Source organism: Polypterus senegalus, chromosome 2 (genome assembly GCF_016835505.1).
Source record: "Polypterus senegalus isolate Bchr_013 chromosome 2, ASM1683550v1, whole genome shotgun sequence".
Classification (NCBI taxonomy): domain Eukaryota; kingdom Metazoa; phylum Chordata; class Cladistia; order Polypteriformes; family Polypteridae; genus Polypterus; species Polypterus senegalus.
Window position 1 is genome coordinate 69,478,856 of NC_053155.1, and position 20,450 is coordinate 69,499,305.

Sequence of the window (20,450 nt, forward strand, 5' to 3'; positions counted from 1 at the left end):
AAAATCCGCGATAGTGTGAAACCGCGAAAGTTGAAGCGCGATATAGCGAGGGATTACTGTAAACACATATTTTGGAACATACCCTGTAAATTTGGTTGAAATATATTCATTTTTTCGATTTTTAACAGCTGTTGTAACCTTTTTTTCTGGATATCCCTCGTACAAGGAGTTTAAAATGTTTGTTACCAACATAAACCCTCTCTTTAAACTAACTCACCCTTCTTCAATACATCTGACCATTTCAGTAATCACCTAAAAAGTGACACTTGAATGTTAACATCTTGTGAAAAAAAAATCTGAAAGCAATCTGCATGTTGCTATCTTTTCATTTTATAAAGAACTTACACATTACCACATAAACAGCTTGTTTATTTAGCACACTTTTTCAAAATTAAAGTAAAAAAATGACATGTATTTACAAGTATTGCAGTGATTAACACAAGTGATAATCCTCCCAAGATAAAATTTGTCATCCTGCATGCGTTTAGGTATATAATAAATAGACCGCGATTGTAAAATAGATTTGGTTTTCACCACATGTTTGGATTTGGAGCTCTGCTCTTCAGTGTCCTTGTTAGGAAACTGAAACTGTAGTGCCATATCTTCATTTTTCAGTGACTGTTAGGGTCTACACATCTCAGTACCTCTTTCACTGGAGTTCACTATTAAAGTACTTGGGCTGCTGCTTCAGTTGTCGCATAGTTGAGTTTGATCCATGATACGAGTTCAGATCAGTAGCCTTTTCTTCCCCTGAATCGTGCTCTGTTGTCCAGCTAAAAAAAAGGCAGAATATCCACTCATTTCATTTATTTTTTTTAGTACCATATAACTAATTTTTTATGACAAGAATCATCATGAGGCACTTCAAATTGTAAACAAGATTACTTTGTAACACAACCATCAAGCAGCAGCTAATAATGCAAACCCCAATGTTCTATAGAAACTACAGAAACTAATTACAAATTATAGGCACAGATACTACAAGGTGATCAAAGCAGCAGAGGAATGGCTGTCTAACAAGCCAGACAGAGGAACAATGAAGAAAATGTCAGGTTGGTAATTAATACAGAATTAAAACTCCTGATAGATTCACGTTAAATAAAGTTTCAGAGCCTTTATACTTACGATTGACCGTTTACATTCAAAGAAGGAGACTTGTAATGCTTTGCAGTGGCCTTCTTTTAAGCACTCTGCTGCACTTTTACCTTCCTGAAAATTATAAATAAAAAGGTCACTTTTCATTCCTGAGTGCTAAAATGTTTTAAGTGTGGTAGGTAACTACACGTCATCTTTTATGTTCTAGGAGAGTGGGGACTACTTTACTTCTCTGCAAAATACAGAGGAGTGTTCAAATCATGGAGTGCCACCATTGGAACTTTACTTTACTTGGAACAAATCAAGGACTTTGTTAAATGGTGCGACTCAAACCACTTACACCTGAACACCAGCAAGACCAAGGAACTGGTGGTGGATTTTAGGAGGCCTAGGTCCCTCATGGACCCCGTGATCATCAGAGGTGAGTGTGTGCAGAGGGTACAGACCTATAAATACCTGGGAGTGCCGCTGGATGGACTGGACTGCCAATACTGATGCTCTGTGCAAGAGAGGACAGAGCCGACTATACTTCCTTAGAAGACTGGCGTCCTTCAACATCTGCAATAAGATGCTGCAGATGTTCTACCAGATGATTGTGGCGAGTGCCCTCTTCTACGTGGTGGTGTGCTGGGGTGGCAGCATAAAGATGAAAGACGCCTCACACCTGGACAAACTTGTTAAAAAGGCAGGCTCTATTGTACGAATGAAGCTGGACAGTTTAACATCTGTGGCAGAGCGATGGGCGCTGAGCAGGCTCCTGTCAATCATGGAGAATCCACTACATCCACTGAACAGTGTCATCTCCAGACAGAGGAGTAGCTTCACTGACAGACTGAGGAGATCGTTCCTCCCCCACACTATGCGACTCTTCAATTCCACCTGGGTTAAACGCTAACATTATTCAAAGTTATTGTTTTTACATGCATTTTTTATTACTTTTTAATTCAATATTATTTTTGTATCAGTATACTGCTGCTGGATTATGTGAATTTCCCCTTGGGATTAATAAAGTATCTATCTATTGCGGTGACACTAAAAATGAGATGCACTGGTCATCCAATAACTCCTTGAAGTGTCAGGAAGATGCCCATCTTATCTTAAAATGGACCAGAATCTCTGTTGGATGATTACATTGTTGATAGTAAAGGTGCTCAAATCTTTGATACTGAAACTATTAACAAAAAGTTTAAGACCTTGTGCAAAAGTGTATAACTCTAAAAGGAGTACAAATTGTTCAAAATTATTTAATTTTAACAAAAACAATCTCCCACAGAAAATCTGTCAATCTGAAAATGCTCTTAATGTGCAGATTTCCAAAGCTGAGGCAACTGAAGCTCACATAAGGTTGATTACAGGCTGTAAAAAAATACTGGGCCCTTTGTATGTGGTTGTTTTATACAGAGTTTCTGGATCTCTTTCCAGAAACTTTATCGAATACGTTTAAATGATACATTTGGCAATAAACATGGTAAGCATTCAAAACACCAAGTGACTAATTACGAGCCACACACGGCATCTTTTAAAAAGACATTTGTTCTCAGATTTTTGCATTCATTTATATTCTCTTTTTGATTTTTTTATCCTTACACTGACCAATTTAATTACAAAAAATAAGTCAGAAAAAAGGAAATATAACAGGGTGGTGTATAAATAAAAAAAAAAAAATGTAGTGACTGAAAAAGTAGATTGTTAGCTCCATGGATCATTACTCATTTCTATGTGTATGCTGCAGACTGTCAGTATCAAACTGTACTTAACCAAAAGCCAGGAGACTGCTACTCAAATCCTGGGAGATGCACTTAGAAACAACATAAATTTACCATAGCAAGTCTCCAGTATGTCTGCATCCACAAGCACAGCGTTCAGACTATAGTGCTAGATCGTTACTTGGGTCAATTTAACCATTACTCTGGCATTTTCTAAGCTTTCCTTACCGTTTCTTTCCCTCTTCATATTATTTTTACCTTCAGGACCTGAGCCCATCATCTAAGCACCATTTCAAGAACTTCTGATTCACATTTGGTTTCTCCTTGCATAATCTTAAATTTTATTTAATACACTTTATAATCCAAATGTCTATTCATCATTATAAAAGTTGTAAAATCAATACTGTGCATTCAATCAGGCACTGAAAACTTGAACATTATCCTGACAGATTTTTTCCATTTTCACATTAAAAGCCATTCTTTGGAATCTAGAAACTATGCTAATCGTCAAAAACAACAGTCAGTCCACAAATATCCTATTACTACTAAAGTCTCCAAGAGACTCAACCTCAGTCCTTGAGGGCCGCTGTGGCCACATGGTTTGGTTCAAACCAATATTCCTTCTGCAAAAGTCAAGTCTTTCTACCTACTTTATGTTACCCAGGAAGACAGCTTGTTACTTGCATGGTCTACATTGCCAAAAATTCTATTCAGTTCATACTTCACTTTTGTATATAAAAAAAGAAAGAATATTTTGTAGACCAGAATGGATTACTGCCCCAGAATAAAAATAAAGATCCATTCCTTATTATTTTAGGATGTCAAGGAATCTAAATTGGAGGCTCATGTTGTTAACCAGAAACCAGTAGTAACAATAGGCCATTCAAAAGAACTGTCTGCCTTTTACTAAAAGATGGGGTGAAATAATAACCAACTGCCTCTGTAACCATCCAAGAAGAGAAACAGAGTCTCTTGTGAGAGGCTTACCTCATGGGTCTGTAAGAACACTTAAAGAAAGTTGTGCTGTTTTTGGAGCAGATGTGTGCCAACACTTCCATGAAAGAGTGAAGACACTGTAACCAGTAACACAGTATAAGGTCTTAGAAAACAATGGCACAAAGCAGTGGAATTAAGTGGACAAACTGCGTCAAACTTCTATGACGGGGATGAACATCTATGTTGATAAATATAGTTAAACCCTTCTGAATGCTTCACTACACAGGTTTACAACCCCATTTCCTAAAAATGTTGGGACTCTGTGAAAAATGTAAATAAAACAGAATGCAATGATCTGCAAATCTCATAAACCCGTATTTTATTCACAATAGAACATAGTAAAGATATCAAATGTTGAAAGTGAGACATTTTACTATTTCATTAAAATTTAATGAAAAATATAAGCTCATTTTGGATTTGATGGCAAGAAAACATCTCAAAAAAATTGGGACAGGGCAACAAAAGGCTGGAAAAGTAAATGGTACTAAAAAAAAACGACTGGAGGAACATTTTGCAACTAATTCTGTTAGGGTATAAAAAGAACATCTTAAGAGAGGCAGAGTCTCTCAGAAGTAAAAATGGGCAGAGGTTCACCAATCTGCAAATAACTGCATATACAAATTGTGGAACAATCTCAGAATGCCCCTCAACATAAAATTGTGATGACATTCACTATATCATCATCTACATTACATAACATCATCAAAAGATTAAGAGAATCTGGAGAAATCTCTTGTGCACAAGGCCGACAATTAATATTTGATGCCCACAATCTTCAGGCCCTCAGGTGGCACTGCTTTAAAAAATAGCACAATTTTCTCATGGAAATCACTGTATGGGCTCAGGAACACTTCTGGAAACCATAGGCTGTGAACACAGTTCACTGTGCCGCCCATAAATGCAGGCTAAAGCTACATCATGCAAAGAAGAAGCCATATGTGAACAATCCAGAAATGCCACTGTCTTTTTGGGGCAAAAGCTCATTTAAAATGGACAGGGGCAAAATTGAAAACTTTTCTGTGGTAAGAGGAGTTGAAATTCTTTTTGGAAAACATGGACACCGCATCCTTAGGACTAAAAAGTAGAGGGACCATCTGGCTTGTTATCAGCGCTCAGTTCAAGAGTGTCCATCTCCGATGGTATGGGGGTGCATTAGTGCCACACAACTGTAAAGGCACCATCAGTGCTGAAAGGTATTTACTGTACCGGTTTTAGAGCAACATATGCTCCCATCCAGACAATATCTTTTTCAGGGAAGGCCTTGCATATTTCAGCATGGCGTTGCTAAATCGCATACTGCATCTATCTCCAGAGCTTTCACCAATTGAAAAACACTTGGCTTATCATGAAAAATATGACAAAGGAGACCCAGGACTGTTGTGTAACTAAAATCCTATATCAGACAAGAATGGGACGACATTTCTCTCCCACAAGTCCAGCAACTGGTCTCCTCAGTTCCTATATGTTTACTGACTGTTAAAAGAGGGGATGCTACACAGTGGTAAACATGGCCCTGTCCAACTTTTTGGAGATGTGTTGCTCCCATCAAATTCAAAATGACCTTATTCTTTTCTTAAAATGGTAATTTTCTCAGATTAAACATTTCATATGTTTTCTATGTTCTGCTGTGAATAAAATATGGAATTATGAGATTTGCAAATCATTGCATTCTGTTTTTATTCACATTTTACACAGCATCCCAACTTTTTTAGAACTGAGGTTGTACACTGAAAAGATTGCTATGACAATTTCAAGTAGTTTTTGCATATTTTGAGTGTTCACATTTTACTCCATTACATAACTTTTTTCACAAAACATTTTGTAGCTGTTAGCTTTTTTGCACTAGAATTAAATATCAATATTTTAATTATAATTTGTTTGAATTTCATATTTTCTAATATTAAAACCTATGATTAATGCAAAACATTTCTGTTTAACAGCTATTAATTACAATGAGCACTTCGGGTTCAAATGTGGGGACCGGAAAGTTCTGCGTACCTCAGTGGGTCACCAGTCAGGGCTTACAAAATTCCCACGTGAGAGTGGAGCAGCTGAGCCAAGAATTGACATTGAGTTCTGAAGGAACGGCCAGCAAGAGAAAAAGCTACAACTTGATGCCACAACCAGCATCAGACCCAGCTTGGTGGATAGAGATAAAGTGCTGCTACCACTGCTTCATATTAAGCTTGGTTTAATGAAGCAGTTTGTCAAAGCCCTATCAAAAGTTAAAATTATATTTTAAGGCGGTCATGAACGCAAAATAAAAACGACTCACAAAACAACTGTTTATAGGAGTTTAACTTTGCAGACCTGTGTTATAAATTCTAGTGAATAGGAACACAGTCATTACAGTTTGGTTACAGATAGAGGGGGGAGGTTGTAAAACAAATGCACAAACTACTACGAAGCAGCAAAAATCAGTCATGGAAAGAAAAAAAATATAAAATTAACATCAATGGAGTGATCATATACGAAAATGTATTTTCGGACCTTTAAACTTTAGCAACGGGTTAAGGTCAAGCACTTTACCGATAAGGAAACAAGTCAACCAAATATAGAAACAGCGCCACGCTTATCGTAAAATAAAGTGAAAATAACCGAAGACAACCCACCCGAAGAATGCAGTCGTGCTGCAGCAGACAAGCCTTCAAGTCCTCCTTGATGCCAGCACAAGCTACCTGCTCCTCCACTTTCCCCTCGTAGTACTGCGGCATGACGACTTCGTGAGAGACTAAACAAGTGTAAACTATAGCCCAGAAACAGTCGTAAATCCTTCGAAACAACAGAGGATTGGTTCCTGGGGCATGACCTTACAAAGTGGCCATTGGCCGAGGAACTACAATACCCAGAATTACCCGGGAGCAGGAAAAGCTGCCACGTGTGAGAGAGCGACGTAGTAACTGCGTGACCTCTCGTCGCTGAACTATTTCCGCTAAACTCCCTGAATTAAAAGAACGAAAGGTAAAAATCTTGTCATTGAGTACAGCAACATATGTATATAATTTACGTTTATATTATTAATCCATAAATGGGTAAACGTGTATTACAGTTCATTAAATTGTTCGTGTTCATTTGCTTTCATTCCGTCTTAGCATTTATTTTGATACGCATCGTGTGCGTGAGTAGGAAGTGACGATTACATCAGGGGCAAATCTTCTTGCTGAAATGTGTCGCCTCCTGTGAAGTGTCTGCATATTGTTAAACTCACTTAGGAAGGCAGGTAAAGCACCAGTCCCACCGAATGCCAGTACTCTGTTCGTCATGCAGTGTAGGTCGAGCGGCGACTGGTTATAGTTGAGGTTAAGATCAAGGCCGGCACTGCGTGTGTTCGATATCTCCGGACGAGAATGATGTTAAATGCCTTAGCGCGGCGGTTTATTTACAACTAGCTACTGAAGATTTGGGGGTAACAGGTGATCGATTTACTAACCCGCTCCTAGTTGATTAGCTAGTTGTGTCTGATTTATTGTGCCTGTTGAAACTGGCAATAATAAACTGATTTTAGTTGTTTGTATACCGCCTGCATAGAGTTTTCCTGTGCTTTTTCAAATGTGCTATTTGAAAAAGCAGGGATTCCTGGAGACTTAAATTTATTCTACTACAGGCATCGCTTTTTTCTTATTTAAGCAAAAATCATATAGGTTTCTTTGTTTCTTTTTTACGCATGCGGCTCACCTGTTGAGAGATATAAACATTAATTCTCTACTAATTCAATAAGTAACATAGCTTAACCTACTTATTCTCAGTTGCTTTTTTATGATTTCAAGCTGCTACCATATCATCATGTAATCTGCAAGAATTTAGAATGTTATGTTTTATAATAATGTGTAGCCATTCATCGTCCTATCCCGCTTATCTAGTTCTGTGCCTCCTATCCCAGCAATTAATGGACGAAAGGCTGGAGCAACCCAATAAAGGGCACTATTCTTTTTTTTTTTTTATTTATTTTTTTAATCCCACTCCTCTTCGAGGTGCGAGGCATATTCTGTGCAGCAGGCATAACTCGTGGCCAAAGTTGGTTACTGAGCAGATGATATTTGGATTATTGAAAGTGCATTCTCAGAAACGAGGACAAAAAAATCAAAAATAAAGTAATTAAATAGGAAGCTTTGGTGCATATGTGCGCATATTTTATTTGACACAGTCTGTATTTTCTATTCCATTCTAAGTCTGTGTTCTGGAATATTTGCTAAGGAGACAGCATTAATGTAACAGTTTTGATTCCCTTACTTTATTATTCATTTTTGTAATGTTATCTGACAGGCTAAAATGATCATTTCAGTTCTTGCTTCAACTATGGAATTACTTTTAAAAAGCCTTATGTATGTATATTTTGAGCTCTATTATAATCTAAAAGATGAAAAGGAAAATGAGTAGACATTAGGCACCGTATAAAAAGACTAGTAGTTCTACTTCATCTATTGTAGTTTTTTTCAGCGTATGGAAGAGCACAGCAAGACACACGTTTGTCATGACTGGAAGTGAGACACGGAGTGATAATAACTTATAAACTTGGTGGAATAACGAGTAAATGTGGGTTATCACGTTGATTTTGTTTTTGTTTTGTTTTTTTTTGGACTCATTTCCTTCTACCAGTTGCCGACACAGTTTGCCAGGCTGACTGCTGTGTTTATTTATATTGCCCTCCTAAACAGTTTTGAATTAAATCTTGGTACAGTTTGGTTTTGTACCTTCCAGTATAAGAAGAGAAAGGCCTAAGTGATTGGATGAAAAGTGAAAGTTATGCTTCTTTTGAGATTATTTGTATTGGTTTTTTTTTTTTCTTTTCTGAAGATCATTTCTGTACATACATTTGTTTTCCAATCTAATTCGGTAATGCTGAGATGTTCTTTAAATTTGTCCATTTTGTGAACCTGCTTTGTGCTTCATGTTATGAAAGTCATAATTCTCTGATGCCAACCCAATGATTTAGAGACTTCACTGCCAATGTCAAGATTTACTGTAACAGTATAGCTAAAAGATGCCAGAAATGCATCCAAATGTATATAACTGGTTACTCAGACTATTAATGAGATGATATAAATGCATGATACGTCTTTTCAGTTTATTTTTCTCTTAGTCATTTTGTCATAAATGCTTGGTGCGCAAAAAATTTAACATTTATGGGATTTTAAATAATTTTATCTGTTACTTTGTTTTCCAGATGTGCAGTTTGAATGCAGATGTTGCATGATGGGAATTAATGTGAAGCCTGATGTTTCTTCTGTTCATGTTTTTGATTTAATTAAGGTTTTAGAATGTTGGCCCGTTCAATTTAATATCAAAGAGATTGAATGTTGGGCAGCACAGTCTTTCACACCACTGCCTCATGGATCTGGGAGTATGAGTCCCATGCAAGGTCATTGTTCTTTTGGAGTTTGCATGTTTTTTTTTTGTTTTTTTTTTCTTGTACTCTAAAGATGCACATGTTTGGTAACTGATAATTAATTCCGAGTTGACCCTAATTTCTGTGGGTGTGCCTTGTGATTTACTGGTGTCTCATCTTGGTTTGTTTTCTGCCTTGGGCACAATGCTGTTGGCCCCAAGTTAGATTAGGTGGGTCTGAGAATGTATGTGCACTGTATGTATGACATCAATGTAGTTGAGCAAATTACTCTGCTGTGCACATGACCCAGAAACTAGAGTTGCATTTTAACTAATTGTTTGTCATGTTTAAATTTGGCAGTATGCTTCCCACCACAACATATTCTCCCCAGAGTCATGGAAATGGCACCGTAAACTCTAGAGATGCTGCACGTCACACAGCAGGAGCAAAGAGATACAAATATCTACGGCGGCTCTTCAGGTTTCGGCAGATGGACTTTGAGTTTGCCATGTGGCAGATGCTGTACCTTTTTACATCACCACAGAAAGTTTACAGAAACTTCCACTACAGAAAACAGACAAAAGATCAGTGGGCTCGAGATGATCCAGCCTTTCTAGTCTTACTTAGCTTCTGGCTCTGTGGTAAGCTTTCACTGCACATTTGTGTTAACTGATTAATGCATAGCATAGAATAAACTGCAAAAAACAAAAAGGTCGGTCACTCTGAGAAGAGAGAAATAGAGTGCAGTTCTTGATTTGTCCAGGGTATGTAAGAATGCATGTTAAGTGAAAATAGTCATTCACAGGATCAGTTTATTTTATATTATTCAACTCTGACTTGAGAGATCTGCTGAAAAGCAATATGTTTCTGTGTAGACCTTTAATTGTGCACTAACTTCAAAAACAGAGTTGTAAGTGTAACAATCAAACCATTTTGGCTTGCTACTTAATGTACTGTACTTCTTCCATTCTTCTATTCGTATTGCACTACATAAGACCAAACTGAATAGAAAATCTTAAAACAAATAGTGTTGTTTTTGTCTCCCTGTAGTCTCCACTGTCGGTTTTGCTTTTGTACTGGAAATGGGATTTGTCCAGACAATTAAGCTGCTTCTGTGGGTTGTGTTCATTGACTGCATTGGTGTTGGGCTTTTGATTTCTACTTTAATGTGGTAAGTAGCAGCAGTTTCCCATTTCTTAATATTTTTAGTGGGTTTAAGGTTCAACAAGGTGATGTCTAAAAGTAACCTTTGAATATATTTTTCAGAATAGTGTAAACACAGTAAATATGAAATGTGGTTTTGTTCAGTTTTATATAAATTGTATACTCTTGAAAACGCACACTGTTTAATGCAGTAATTATGTAGTGTTATTATTGGCATTGTTATATGAATAGCTCTTATATTAAATCATTTTGTCATAGACAAAAAAGCAAAAATACAGAAAAAAAAACAATTATCTGCAGTGCCTTTATTTCCAAAAAATAGACTTGGTTTAAGGACACAGCTGTTACTTCTGAAACCTCTCGCTTTGACGTTTTCAAAATAAATATCACTAAAAATCTTAGGTTCAAATACTGACCTCCATCTCCATGTAATGCAACAAAACAATTTGATTTATTTTCATAAATATTTAGAAACTTGCCACAATAAGATAAATTCACAATCTAAATTTGACACTCTTCTCCATCATTCAGCACCTTATTGCAGATAAAAAAATTAGTGACCCTCCTGTATGCTGTAGGTCTCATTTTCTCAATTTGCTAAAGAACCTTTTTTTTTTTTTAAAAATAACGAATTTTGCATTCCTCCTTCAGTTCATATAGAGATGTTCGTGCCTTTTGAATGACCAGCTGTCAGTCATTCCGTGCAACAGGAAGTTTTTCTCCTTCTCTGTATACACCAGTGGATTCCTTAGAATCAGTTCTTTGAAAATTACATTTCTATTGAGGCAGATACATCCCTTCCCTAATGCTACATGCAAGAAATGAAGAGAAGGAAACATAATGTTAAATTAGAAATATACTTGGCTTTCTTTTTATATCCGTGTATATTCCCAATTAAAAATAGGAAAATTTAAATCTGTATGAAAAAGCACAGTATCATGATGACTTGGAGGAATCTCTGATAATCATCCTTGTTCACTTCAGATGTGCAAGTGTTATTTATCATGAGCAAGGGCAGCAGGGATTATATTTGTCATCTCCAAGAATGTTTGCCAATTTACAGTCATTGTCCACTGTTTTATATGTTTAAGACGGGACCTTTCTTGAAATTGCACCAGTTAGATTAGAAACGTTTGTTTGATGTTTAACTGATAGTTACACAATACAACTTGTTCCCAAACAGCAGCTAAATGGACCAGAAAATGTGCTGTCTTTTTAGATAGATAGATAGATAGATAGATAGATACTTTATTAATCCCAAGGAGAAATTCACATAATCCAGCAGCAGCATACTGATACAAAAACAATATTAAATAAAAGAGTAATAAAAATGCATGTAAAAACAGGCAATAACTTTGAATAATGTTAGCATTTACTCCCCCGGGTGGAATTGAAGAGTCGCATAGTGTGGTGTTGGAATGATCTCCTCAATCTGTCAGCAAGAGTGTGACAAAAGTGAAGCTACTCCTCTGCCTGGAGATGACATTGTTCAGTGGATGCAGTGGATTCTTCATGATTGACAGGAGTTTGCTCAGCGCCCGTCGCTCTGCCACAGATGTTAAACTGACCAGCTTCATTCCTACAATAAAGCCTGCCTTCCTAACAAGTTTGTTCAGGTGTGAGACGTTGTTCTTCTTTATGCTGCCTCCCCAGCACACCACCGTGTAGAAGAGGGCAATCTCCACAACCGTCTGGTAGAACATCTGCAGCATCTTATTGCAGATGTTGAAGGACGCCAACCTTCTAAGGAAGTATAGTTGACTCTGTCCTCTCTTGCACAGAGCATCAGTATTGGCAGTCCAGTCCAATTTGTCATCCAGCTGCACTCCCAGGTATTTATAGGTCTGCACCCTCTGCACACAGTCACCTCTGATGATCACGGGGTCCATGAGGGGCCTAGGCCTCCTAAAATCCACCACCAGTTTCTTGGTCTTGCTGGTGTTCAGGTGTAAGTGGTTTGAGTCGCACCATTTAACAAAGTCCTTGATTAGCTTCCTATACTCCTCCTCCTGCCTACTCCTGATGCCGCCCACGATATCAGTGTCATCAGCGAACGTTTGCACGTAGCAGGACTCAGAATCATATTGGAAGTCTGATGTATATAGACTGAACAGGACCAGAGAAAGGACAGTCCCCTGCGGAGCTCCTGTGTTGCTGACCACAATGTCAGACCTGCAGTTCCTGAGACGCACATAGTGAGGTCTGTCTTTAAGATAGTCCACGGTTCATGCCACCAGGTGTGAATCTACTCCCATCTCTGTCAGCCTGTCTCTAAGAAGCAGAGGTTGGATGGTGTTGAAGGCGCTAGAGAAGTCCAAAGACATAATTCTTACAGCACCACTGCCTCTGTCCAAGTGGGAGAGAATTTACAATGCAGTGGAAGTTTTAATTTATGTTAAATGATCAAGGGTCTTATGACCACATTTACTTCATTAGGGATGCTCAAAAAGTTCTTCAAAACCTCAGCACAAATGAGGAATTGTTAAGACTAAATGTAGGTGATAACACAGAAATATTTTTCAGATTTGATTGTTTTAAAAATAATAATTTAAATAAGACCATTTTTATGGTGAAGGTTTCTAAAACTACTTTTTTTTATTTAGGCCACCTCCTTAAAGGATTGTGTTTTATTCCCAAAACTCAGTGGTATGAGTGACTTTAAATAGCTTTGTCCTGAATGACTCCCTGTTCTGCTATTTTTGTCTCATGGATGTAGCTAAGGGACATGTAGGAGCTGAATCAATGACAAATTAAACCAATGAATTTGGCACTTTTTTGAAGTTTCCACAACTGTCCATCCATAATTCAGTGTTCTAATGAGTATGAGAAGAACTTTGTTTTAGCTGTAATTGCTCTCTGTTCCAGGTTTATTACCAACAAATACCTAATGAAACAACAAAGCAAGGACTATGATGTGGAGTGGGGATATGCTTTTGACGTGCATCTCAATGCTTTTTACCCTCTACTCATCATTCTGCATTTCATTCAGCCATTTTTTATCAATCGTAAGTTTGGTTGTATTGCAAATTAAATTATCACATTTTATATAAATATTTTTAACCTTTGTATTTTGCTAAAGCAGTCTTACAGTTTGTACAACAAAACAGTGGAAAGAATGAGAGAAGCAATTGTAGTTCTTGGGTAATTTTAAGGAAAAAGTTATTCTTGCAGAGTTACTTTTTACACAAGCATGTCTTGCATTTTCTTATTTTAATTTCCTTATTACTTTTATTGAGTATTCCAGTCCCTGCAGTGCTTTTTAGTTTTAGTTCTCATGATGCACACTGTATATTCAGCTGATTTTAGAGGTGCCACATATATCATCCTATTTGGGGAGCTTGTACAATTTTATAATTGTGGCAGGTAAAGTTAATATATAATTGATTTGATATTTAATTTCTATATTTAAGATTTAAAGACATTTTATTTAAAGTAATAAAACATACAATGTTCAAATGTAATTTTCTTTCTTTCATCCACCTATCCATTTTTAAACCTGCTTAACCTGAGCAGAGCCACTGGGAAGCTGACATAGCTCTTAGATTTAAAAAATAATTTCATGTAAAACTTTACAATAATCAATGATTAAATAAATATCCAATATCATCACTTATAATTATTAAAATAGTTTGTTGTTCCAGCTTAAACAACTTATATTTTAATTAATGAGCACTGCCTGACCATTTTGACATCATCAGTGAGCCATTATTTTTCTGATTTCATACGACAATATAGTGAATCGGCCCTAAAATATCAAACCACCACCACCCTTTCAAACACCTAATGTTTGGATATTAGAGTTCTATTTTGTTTTATCAGCAGAGTAACACAGTTTCTAAACTTAAAGCCATTTTGAGCAAGACATGTTTTGCTTGTTGCCTTACTTTATTAAGTGGAAACAGCCTTTAGCAGCAGAGGGATTTGAGTTTATGAACAAATCTTGTGACAGCCAGACTACATCCCTGAATTTGAATAAGCAGAGGGAGTGACACGGGTACCTCGTCAAGACTCATTTAATCCTCATAAGGACTCTGCCAAGGTGGACTACTCAAGTGGTCGCTTTCAGGCTTTAGTTGTTTTTAATTAGAGCAGTTTGTTTTATTTGCTGTACAGTACATTAATCAATCACCACTAAATGACACAATTTTGATAGTCCATACCGGTATCTTCTTTGTTGCAAAAGTTGTGTTTTATTTGATTAAGTTTTATACCTTATTTGTTAGGAGACATTTTTCTAAATCCACTCCATTTCATTTCAAGATATGACAAGTTTTAACAGGGGTGGGCACTGCACAAGTTAGAAGCGAGCGCAGCCTGACATTCAAACAGACAGCACACATGATCCAGTGGCAGACATGAAATGAAGAGGAAGGTTGGTTTTCATCCAAGAAATCAGCTTATGGATTTGGCGACTGGCATAAAGAATCATTTTATGTGCTCATTATTATGAGGCACGTTCCTGCAAGCTCACCTGCGGTACAGTGGATATAGAAATTATTTGGACTCCTTCACTTTCTGCACACTTTAATATTGTGTTGTTGATTTAGCTTTTAATGGATAAATTTGCCATTTCTGCCCATCATTCTACATTCAATAACCCATAATGAGAAAGTGTTTTCCAAAAGGTTTACAAATTTATTGAAAATAAAAAAAGAGAAGTTCCTATTTATGTTAGTATTCAGATCCTTAACTCTGTACTCTGTACTTTGTAGAAGCCTCTTGAAGTTGTCTTGACTCCTTCTCTACAAACCTACCCCCAGCGTATCCATTCTTCTTGGCAGGTCCTGTCAAGTTCTTTTAGAATGAAGGGAAAACATCTGTAAACTCATGTTCAGGTTCCTGCCCTGATGCTCTGTAGGGTTCAAGTCTGAGTTTAATGGGGAACTTAAGGACTGTCAGAGACGTGTCTCAAAGCTACTACAGTATCATCTCGGCTGCCTGCTTTGGGTCACTATTGTGCTGAAAGGTGAACCGTCGTCCCAGTCTGAGGTTCTGTGCACTCTTTTATCAAGGACCTATATGCAGATGGCTGCATTCATCCTTCCCTCATTTCTAAACCATGTCCCTGTTCCTGCACCCCCCATAGCATTATGCTGCCATGCTTCACCATAGGGATGGTATTAGGCCTGGACTTCACCAGTCATCATACTTAAGTGCAAGGGGTTCAACTTTTGTCTCATCAGACCAGATCATCTTTTTCCTTTAATCGATCGTATGCCTTTTCCTCAAGAGTGGCTTCTTTCTAGCCACTCATCATCCATCAGCCACATTTTCTCATCTTGGCAGAGGATTTCTGAAGCTCTGTTAGAGTGAAAATTGGGTTCTTGGTCATCTTCCCTGAACAATCACTACGGGCTATTAGCTATAAATTGATGGGCCTAAATGATAAATATGTCCATTTAAAATGAAATTTATAATACAAAGTGTGAAGAAAGTGAAGGGGTCTTTCTTAACCGAATGTATGCCATCTTTATTTTTATAAATACTGGTAAAGGCTTATGTCTTATTCTCTTAGAAGTAGAATTTAATTAAAAAAAAAAATCAGATCAGGACAGCATTTGTGGTTGAGAAAGCCTTGTGTTGTTTTGAGTTGTTTTATAATGGAAAGATTGTGTTCGCTTCTTTTCACTTGCAGATTAACCTTAACACAATTTAACCAGAGGCACTTTGCGTGTTTATTAATGACAAATCTGCATGCTAGTGGTCAGCGGGACGAAGTATGAGACAATGACCCTGCGCAGATTACACGTTTTAATGAGACAGTCTCTCATTTTCCTTTCCAGATATTGTATTTATAACGGATGCATGGCTCCTTGGAAGCTTTGTGGGAAACACCCTTTGGCTTATTGCAGTGGGCTACTACATCTATATAACTTTTCTTGGATATAGCGGTAAGAATGATACTACTGGGCTTTAAGCTGTATTTAACACAAATGTGAAACAATACACGACAAATGATTAAGAGGGATGGCCTTTGAGCCCCTTGAAGTTTGTCAGCTACTTGGTTTCTTTTGCTACTTTGACAATTGTAGATGGTACATTGGCCTGTAAATTGTGGACTTTGTATACATTTCTGTGTGCTGGGGGGGTTCAATGGTTTTGGCTTGTTTCTTTGAGATAAACATGATGCTAAGGAGGCTGCATACAGTGGGGGAAATAAGAATTTGATACAAAGAAATGAACAGTCTCTAATTGTTATGGTAGTTTCATTTTAATGGAGAGAGACAGAATATAAACCAAAAATCCAGAAAAAACACATTACATAAAAGTTATAAATTGATTTGCATGTCATTAAGTGGAACAAGTGTTTGATCCCCTACAACCCAGCCAGAATTCTGACTCTCACAGATTGGATGTGTGCCCACATGGCACACAGATTGCAATCAATCGATCGATCAATAACAGATACTCCTGAGTTCAACTCGTTACATGTATAAAGCACAAATGTTCACAGAATCAGTTTCTTCCATTCCAACCTCTCCACCAGCATGGGCAACACCAGAGAACTATCAAAGGACATCAGGAACAAGATCGGAGACCTGCACAAGCCTGGAGTGGGCTACAAGACCATCAGCTCATGGGGTGAGGATGATCAGGAGAAAGGTGAGGGATCAGCCCAAACCTACACGAGAGCAGCTTGTTAATGAGCTGAAGGAAGTTGGGACCTCCGTCACCAAGAACACCATTGGTAGCACACTACACCATAACAGATTGACATCTTGCAACACCCACAAGATCCCCCTGCTCAAGTAGGCATAAGTACAGGTCCGTCGAAGTCTGCCAGTGAACTTCCAGGCCTGTAAATGTGCCAGAATTCTGGCTGGGTTTTAGGGGATCAAACACTTGCTTCTCCCACCATATCTTATTAATTGGTGTATCTTACTTGTCACAGTTGCAATAAGCGAGTTCATTTAAAACAGAAGTGCATGAGCGTATTTAAGAACCGCCATAGCTGTTTTCTTAACTGCACATTATGCAAATGTGGTTCATTTATACAGACATAAATCTCTTTGATCACTGAGATTAAGCTGATGGCTGTATTTCTGTTATATTAGCCTCCTTGCATTTGTAATGTCAGCTTTTGGTTGCTGTCTGTGTTTTAGTATCTTTATCTACGGACGTTTCAGTTGGTATTCCCAGATGTTTAAATTTATTGAGAGCCAAAGGCTCGCGAGGACACTAATTTACACTGTAAACTTTTTCGATTACCATTGCATTTGTCTGATATCCTTTTTATTTATTTTTGAAGCATTACCATTCCTGAAGAACACGGTCGTCCTCTTGTACCCCTTTGCCCTGCTGGTTTTGGTGTATTTCATTGCCTTTGGGCTGAGATGGAACTTCACTGCTGCTCTTTGTAACTTCTATCGCATCCGAGTATAGAAGAGTCAAGACGCTGGTCACATTGGTGTTGTCTTTGACTTCACAACTAAGTGCAAGTGCTGCTTTAAGAGATTTTGTAGCAGCAGGGGTCTGCCCTTCCTGTAAATCCTGTAGATATCTCTGTATATTATATACATATTGTATTGTTTTCACTGTAAATGTATTTGGGATACTGGTATGATAAGGACATTTTGTATGGTTTTGAACTTGAGTGCCTCAGATTAATATATTATCCCATGTAATTAGTGTACTATAAGAAATGACCTTCCAGGACACTGTACATTCCTGTCAGTCACATTTTTAATTTGAATAAAAATACACGTGACTGGTATGTGGCATACTGTGATTGTGTTACATGCGCTCCATGGGAGTTTGGTGAGTGGGGTTACACAGCAGCATTTTCAAGAGCATTAGCATTATCAGTGCTGTGTAAACACACATTTAACAATAAAACGCAGAGCACATAAAAGGAACTGCTGATTGTGCCACCTTGAATTTGTATTTCAGGTTCTGCTAGATAAGCCAGAACTCTTCATCTGCCCATCTTCTTCCTCAGTTCAGGCTGCTGTGCCGGAGCCTGGCGTGTCCGTGGCATGGGCACACCTTACAGTCAGACTGCTAAATGAGCGTCTTCTATGCGACTCGACTGTTAAAGTTTGCATTGGGATACTTTTCTAAATAAAGCTAAAAAAAATCTTGTTAAAAGGTGACTTAAAAAGACTGCAGTTATTTGAAAATCAGTTGTGTTGAAAATAAAATCAGATCACTGAAAATCACTTTGTTTTTTTATTTTTTACTGTATGATGAACAAGTAACTGATGATCTAATTTAAATTCATCATAAACTGTGCTAGAAAAGCCGCTGAGCGAGTTCATAGTGTGCTGGTAAACCTCTTGCATGTCAGAGACAGAACGACCCCCAAAGCAGTCGTCGTCCTCCTCCTCCTCCTCCTCCTCACTACAGATGCGGCCGTGTCTGTCATTGCGCTGAATTGGCTTGTGTGTTAACTTGAAAAGAAAGAAATGAGATGAATTCATAATACACACTTGTATGTGTTCTGTACATTTCTAATGTGTTTAGAACATTCAGAGTTAAAATACAAGGGCATCAGGCAGTTAGTTGTCTGAAATGTGGCGAGAATGACGCATATGGCAGCCCCTCTTGTGTGGTGGGGAGTTAATGACACGGCTGCCATCACGTATACTAATAGGCTGCCTTGGCCAGGTGAACACACGACTGTGAACTGGCTCAGGGGACAAGTCACTTCAGTCACACCCACCACACTGATTGATAAAATCTCTTAATAATCAACAATAAGAAGAGTAAAAGTAAACACTCCCATTTCCCATCACATTATTAGGCAATGATTCAAAAATATCATGCACGGACAACAGTGGAGCACTCGGGACAAAGTAGCTGACCCCATGAAAAAATATCGTCTACAGCCCAAATTGCTACATTTGAGTGATGCAGCAGTTATCTCCACAGCTCTTGGGGGGGACAAGTCCTATAGAAATACGCAGAATTAGCATCTGTAGAGGGGGTGAGAAGACGCCATTCAGCCCCAACCACCTCATCCGTCCACTTCAGTTGGATTGTCACGCAGCACTGTGTGTGAAGAAAGCCTTTCTGACATTCGTGTGAACTGTACCCCCAATCCCTACCCCTCATGTATGATTAGTAGTGCCTGGTACAAGGGCACCAAATGGGCTCCATCTCTGTTCTCACTTACCTGGGGGAGTCAATTCAACCCGTTCATGAGAAGAACTGCCAATAAATACCATGAAAAAAATAAAGACTTGTTACAAGCCACTCAGCACGTGTGTAAATACAGGAGGGTGACTGTGCGTGGAGTCCACCTTCCTAACGCGAACACACAACTGCAATGACAAGAGTTTTATATGAAATACTAACTGGTTATAAATACTACAGTTGACATCAGTTCATTTTGCTAGTATTGTCTTTACTGTAAATAATATATTTAAGCCAGTCCATTTCATACGTAAGGGAAAATATGGGATAAAGTCCAGCGTCTGGCCTGTGCGTCATGGAGAGGCTGCCGCGGTGGTAGTGCTGCTGCCTGACATTAAGGAGACCTGCATGTTCTTCCCGTGTCTGTGTGGATTTCCTCCATCTGTTATGGTAAATTGGCCCGTGTGTGTGTGTGTGTGTGTGTGAGGCGCCCTGTCCAGGGTTTGTTCCTGCCGTCTGCTGGCTCCAGCACCAACCCCCCAAAAATGACCCTGGACAAAGCAGGTTAGAAAATGACATGATAAATCTTAAGAGTATTACCATTTATGTTATAAGTAGTTTTAATGATATATTTTAGACCTTTTTCTTGGAGTAAACTTAATATATAAAACAAAAAAAAAAACAAAAAAATTAAAATGAGCAATCAGAGGAACAAAATAAGCAAGCATTCACCAGCAAGACAGTTAAGGTCACCTTATATTTTAATAAAGTACAAGTTAACTTATGGCACCTTGACAACACAAGTTGATGAAAGGCACATGACCCATATATTATGATATTATAGCAGCAATTTTTCCAATAATATTTACAAATTTACCAAAAAAAAAAAACCACTTTGTACAAAGGAGTTCAGGCAGTATGAAGAAACTGTGAAAAAATAAGAAGCAGACATTTATTAATTCTGTTCTAGAGCAGGCTGCCAGCCATCCAAACCAATGAAATCAACTTACCCAAGATGCAAAGGGTTTCTATCATTTTTTTTTCCCTGCCCAATCCAAAAATCAGGAAACAAAGGGTTAAAATGATCC

The 20,450-nt window shown here is 37.9% G+C and overlaps 2 protein-coding genes across 7 annotated transcripts; one reads left to right on the forward strand and one right to left on the reverse strand.

The window, feature by feature from the left end:
- Positions 1 to 348: 348 nt before the first annotated feature.
- On the reverse strand, positions 349 to 6,621 carry LOC120523006 (cytochrome c oxidase assembly factor 5). Its single transcript, XM_039743911.1, has 3 exons — positions 6,410 to 6,621; positions 1,126 to 1,209; positions 349 to 773 (listed from the first exon to the last, which is right to left on the reverse strand). Exons 1-3 carry the CDS (start codon positions 6,509 to 6,511, stop codon positions 732 to 734), a joined length of 228 nt encoding a protein of 75 aa, XP_039599845.1. The 5' UTR covers positions 6,512 to 6,621; the 3' UTR covers positions 349 to 731.
- A 39-nt stretch (positions 6,622 to 6,660) lies between these two features.
- Positions 6,661 to 18,143, forward strand: unc50 (unc-50 homolog (C. elegans)). Of its 6 annotated transcripts, none has more exons than XM_039743905.1 (7): positions 6,674 to 6,758; positions 8,962 to 9,156; positions 9,484 to 9,764; positions 10,174 to 10,294; positions 13,153 to 13,292; positions 16,071 to 16,178; positions 17,537 to 18,143. In XM_039743905.1, the coding sequence occupies exons 2-7, from the start codon at positions 9,092 to 9,094 to the stop codon at positions 17,668 to 17,670; spliced, it is 849 nt and encodes a 282-aa protein (XP_039599839.1). In that variant the 5' UTR covers positions 6,674 to 6,758; positions 8,962 to 9,091; the 3' UTR covers positions 17,671 to 18,143. The 6 variants fall into 6 exon arrangements, with proteins under 6 accessions (XP_039599842.1, XP_039599839.1, XP_039599841.1 ...); XM_039743907.1 differs by having other exon boundaries at positions 9,048 to 9,156; XM_039743906.1 differs by lacking the exon at positions 6,674 to 6,758 and adding an exon at positions 6,857 to 7,017 and having other exon boundaries at positions 9,048 to 9,156.
- Positions 18,144 to 20,450: the final 2,307 nt, after the last annotated feature.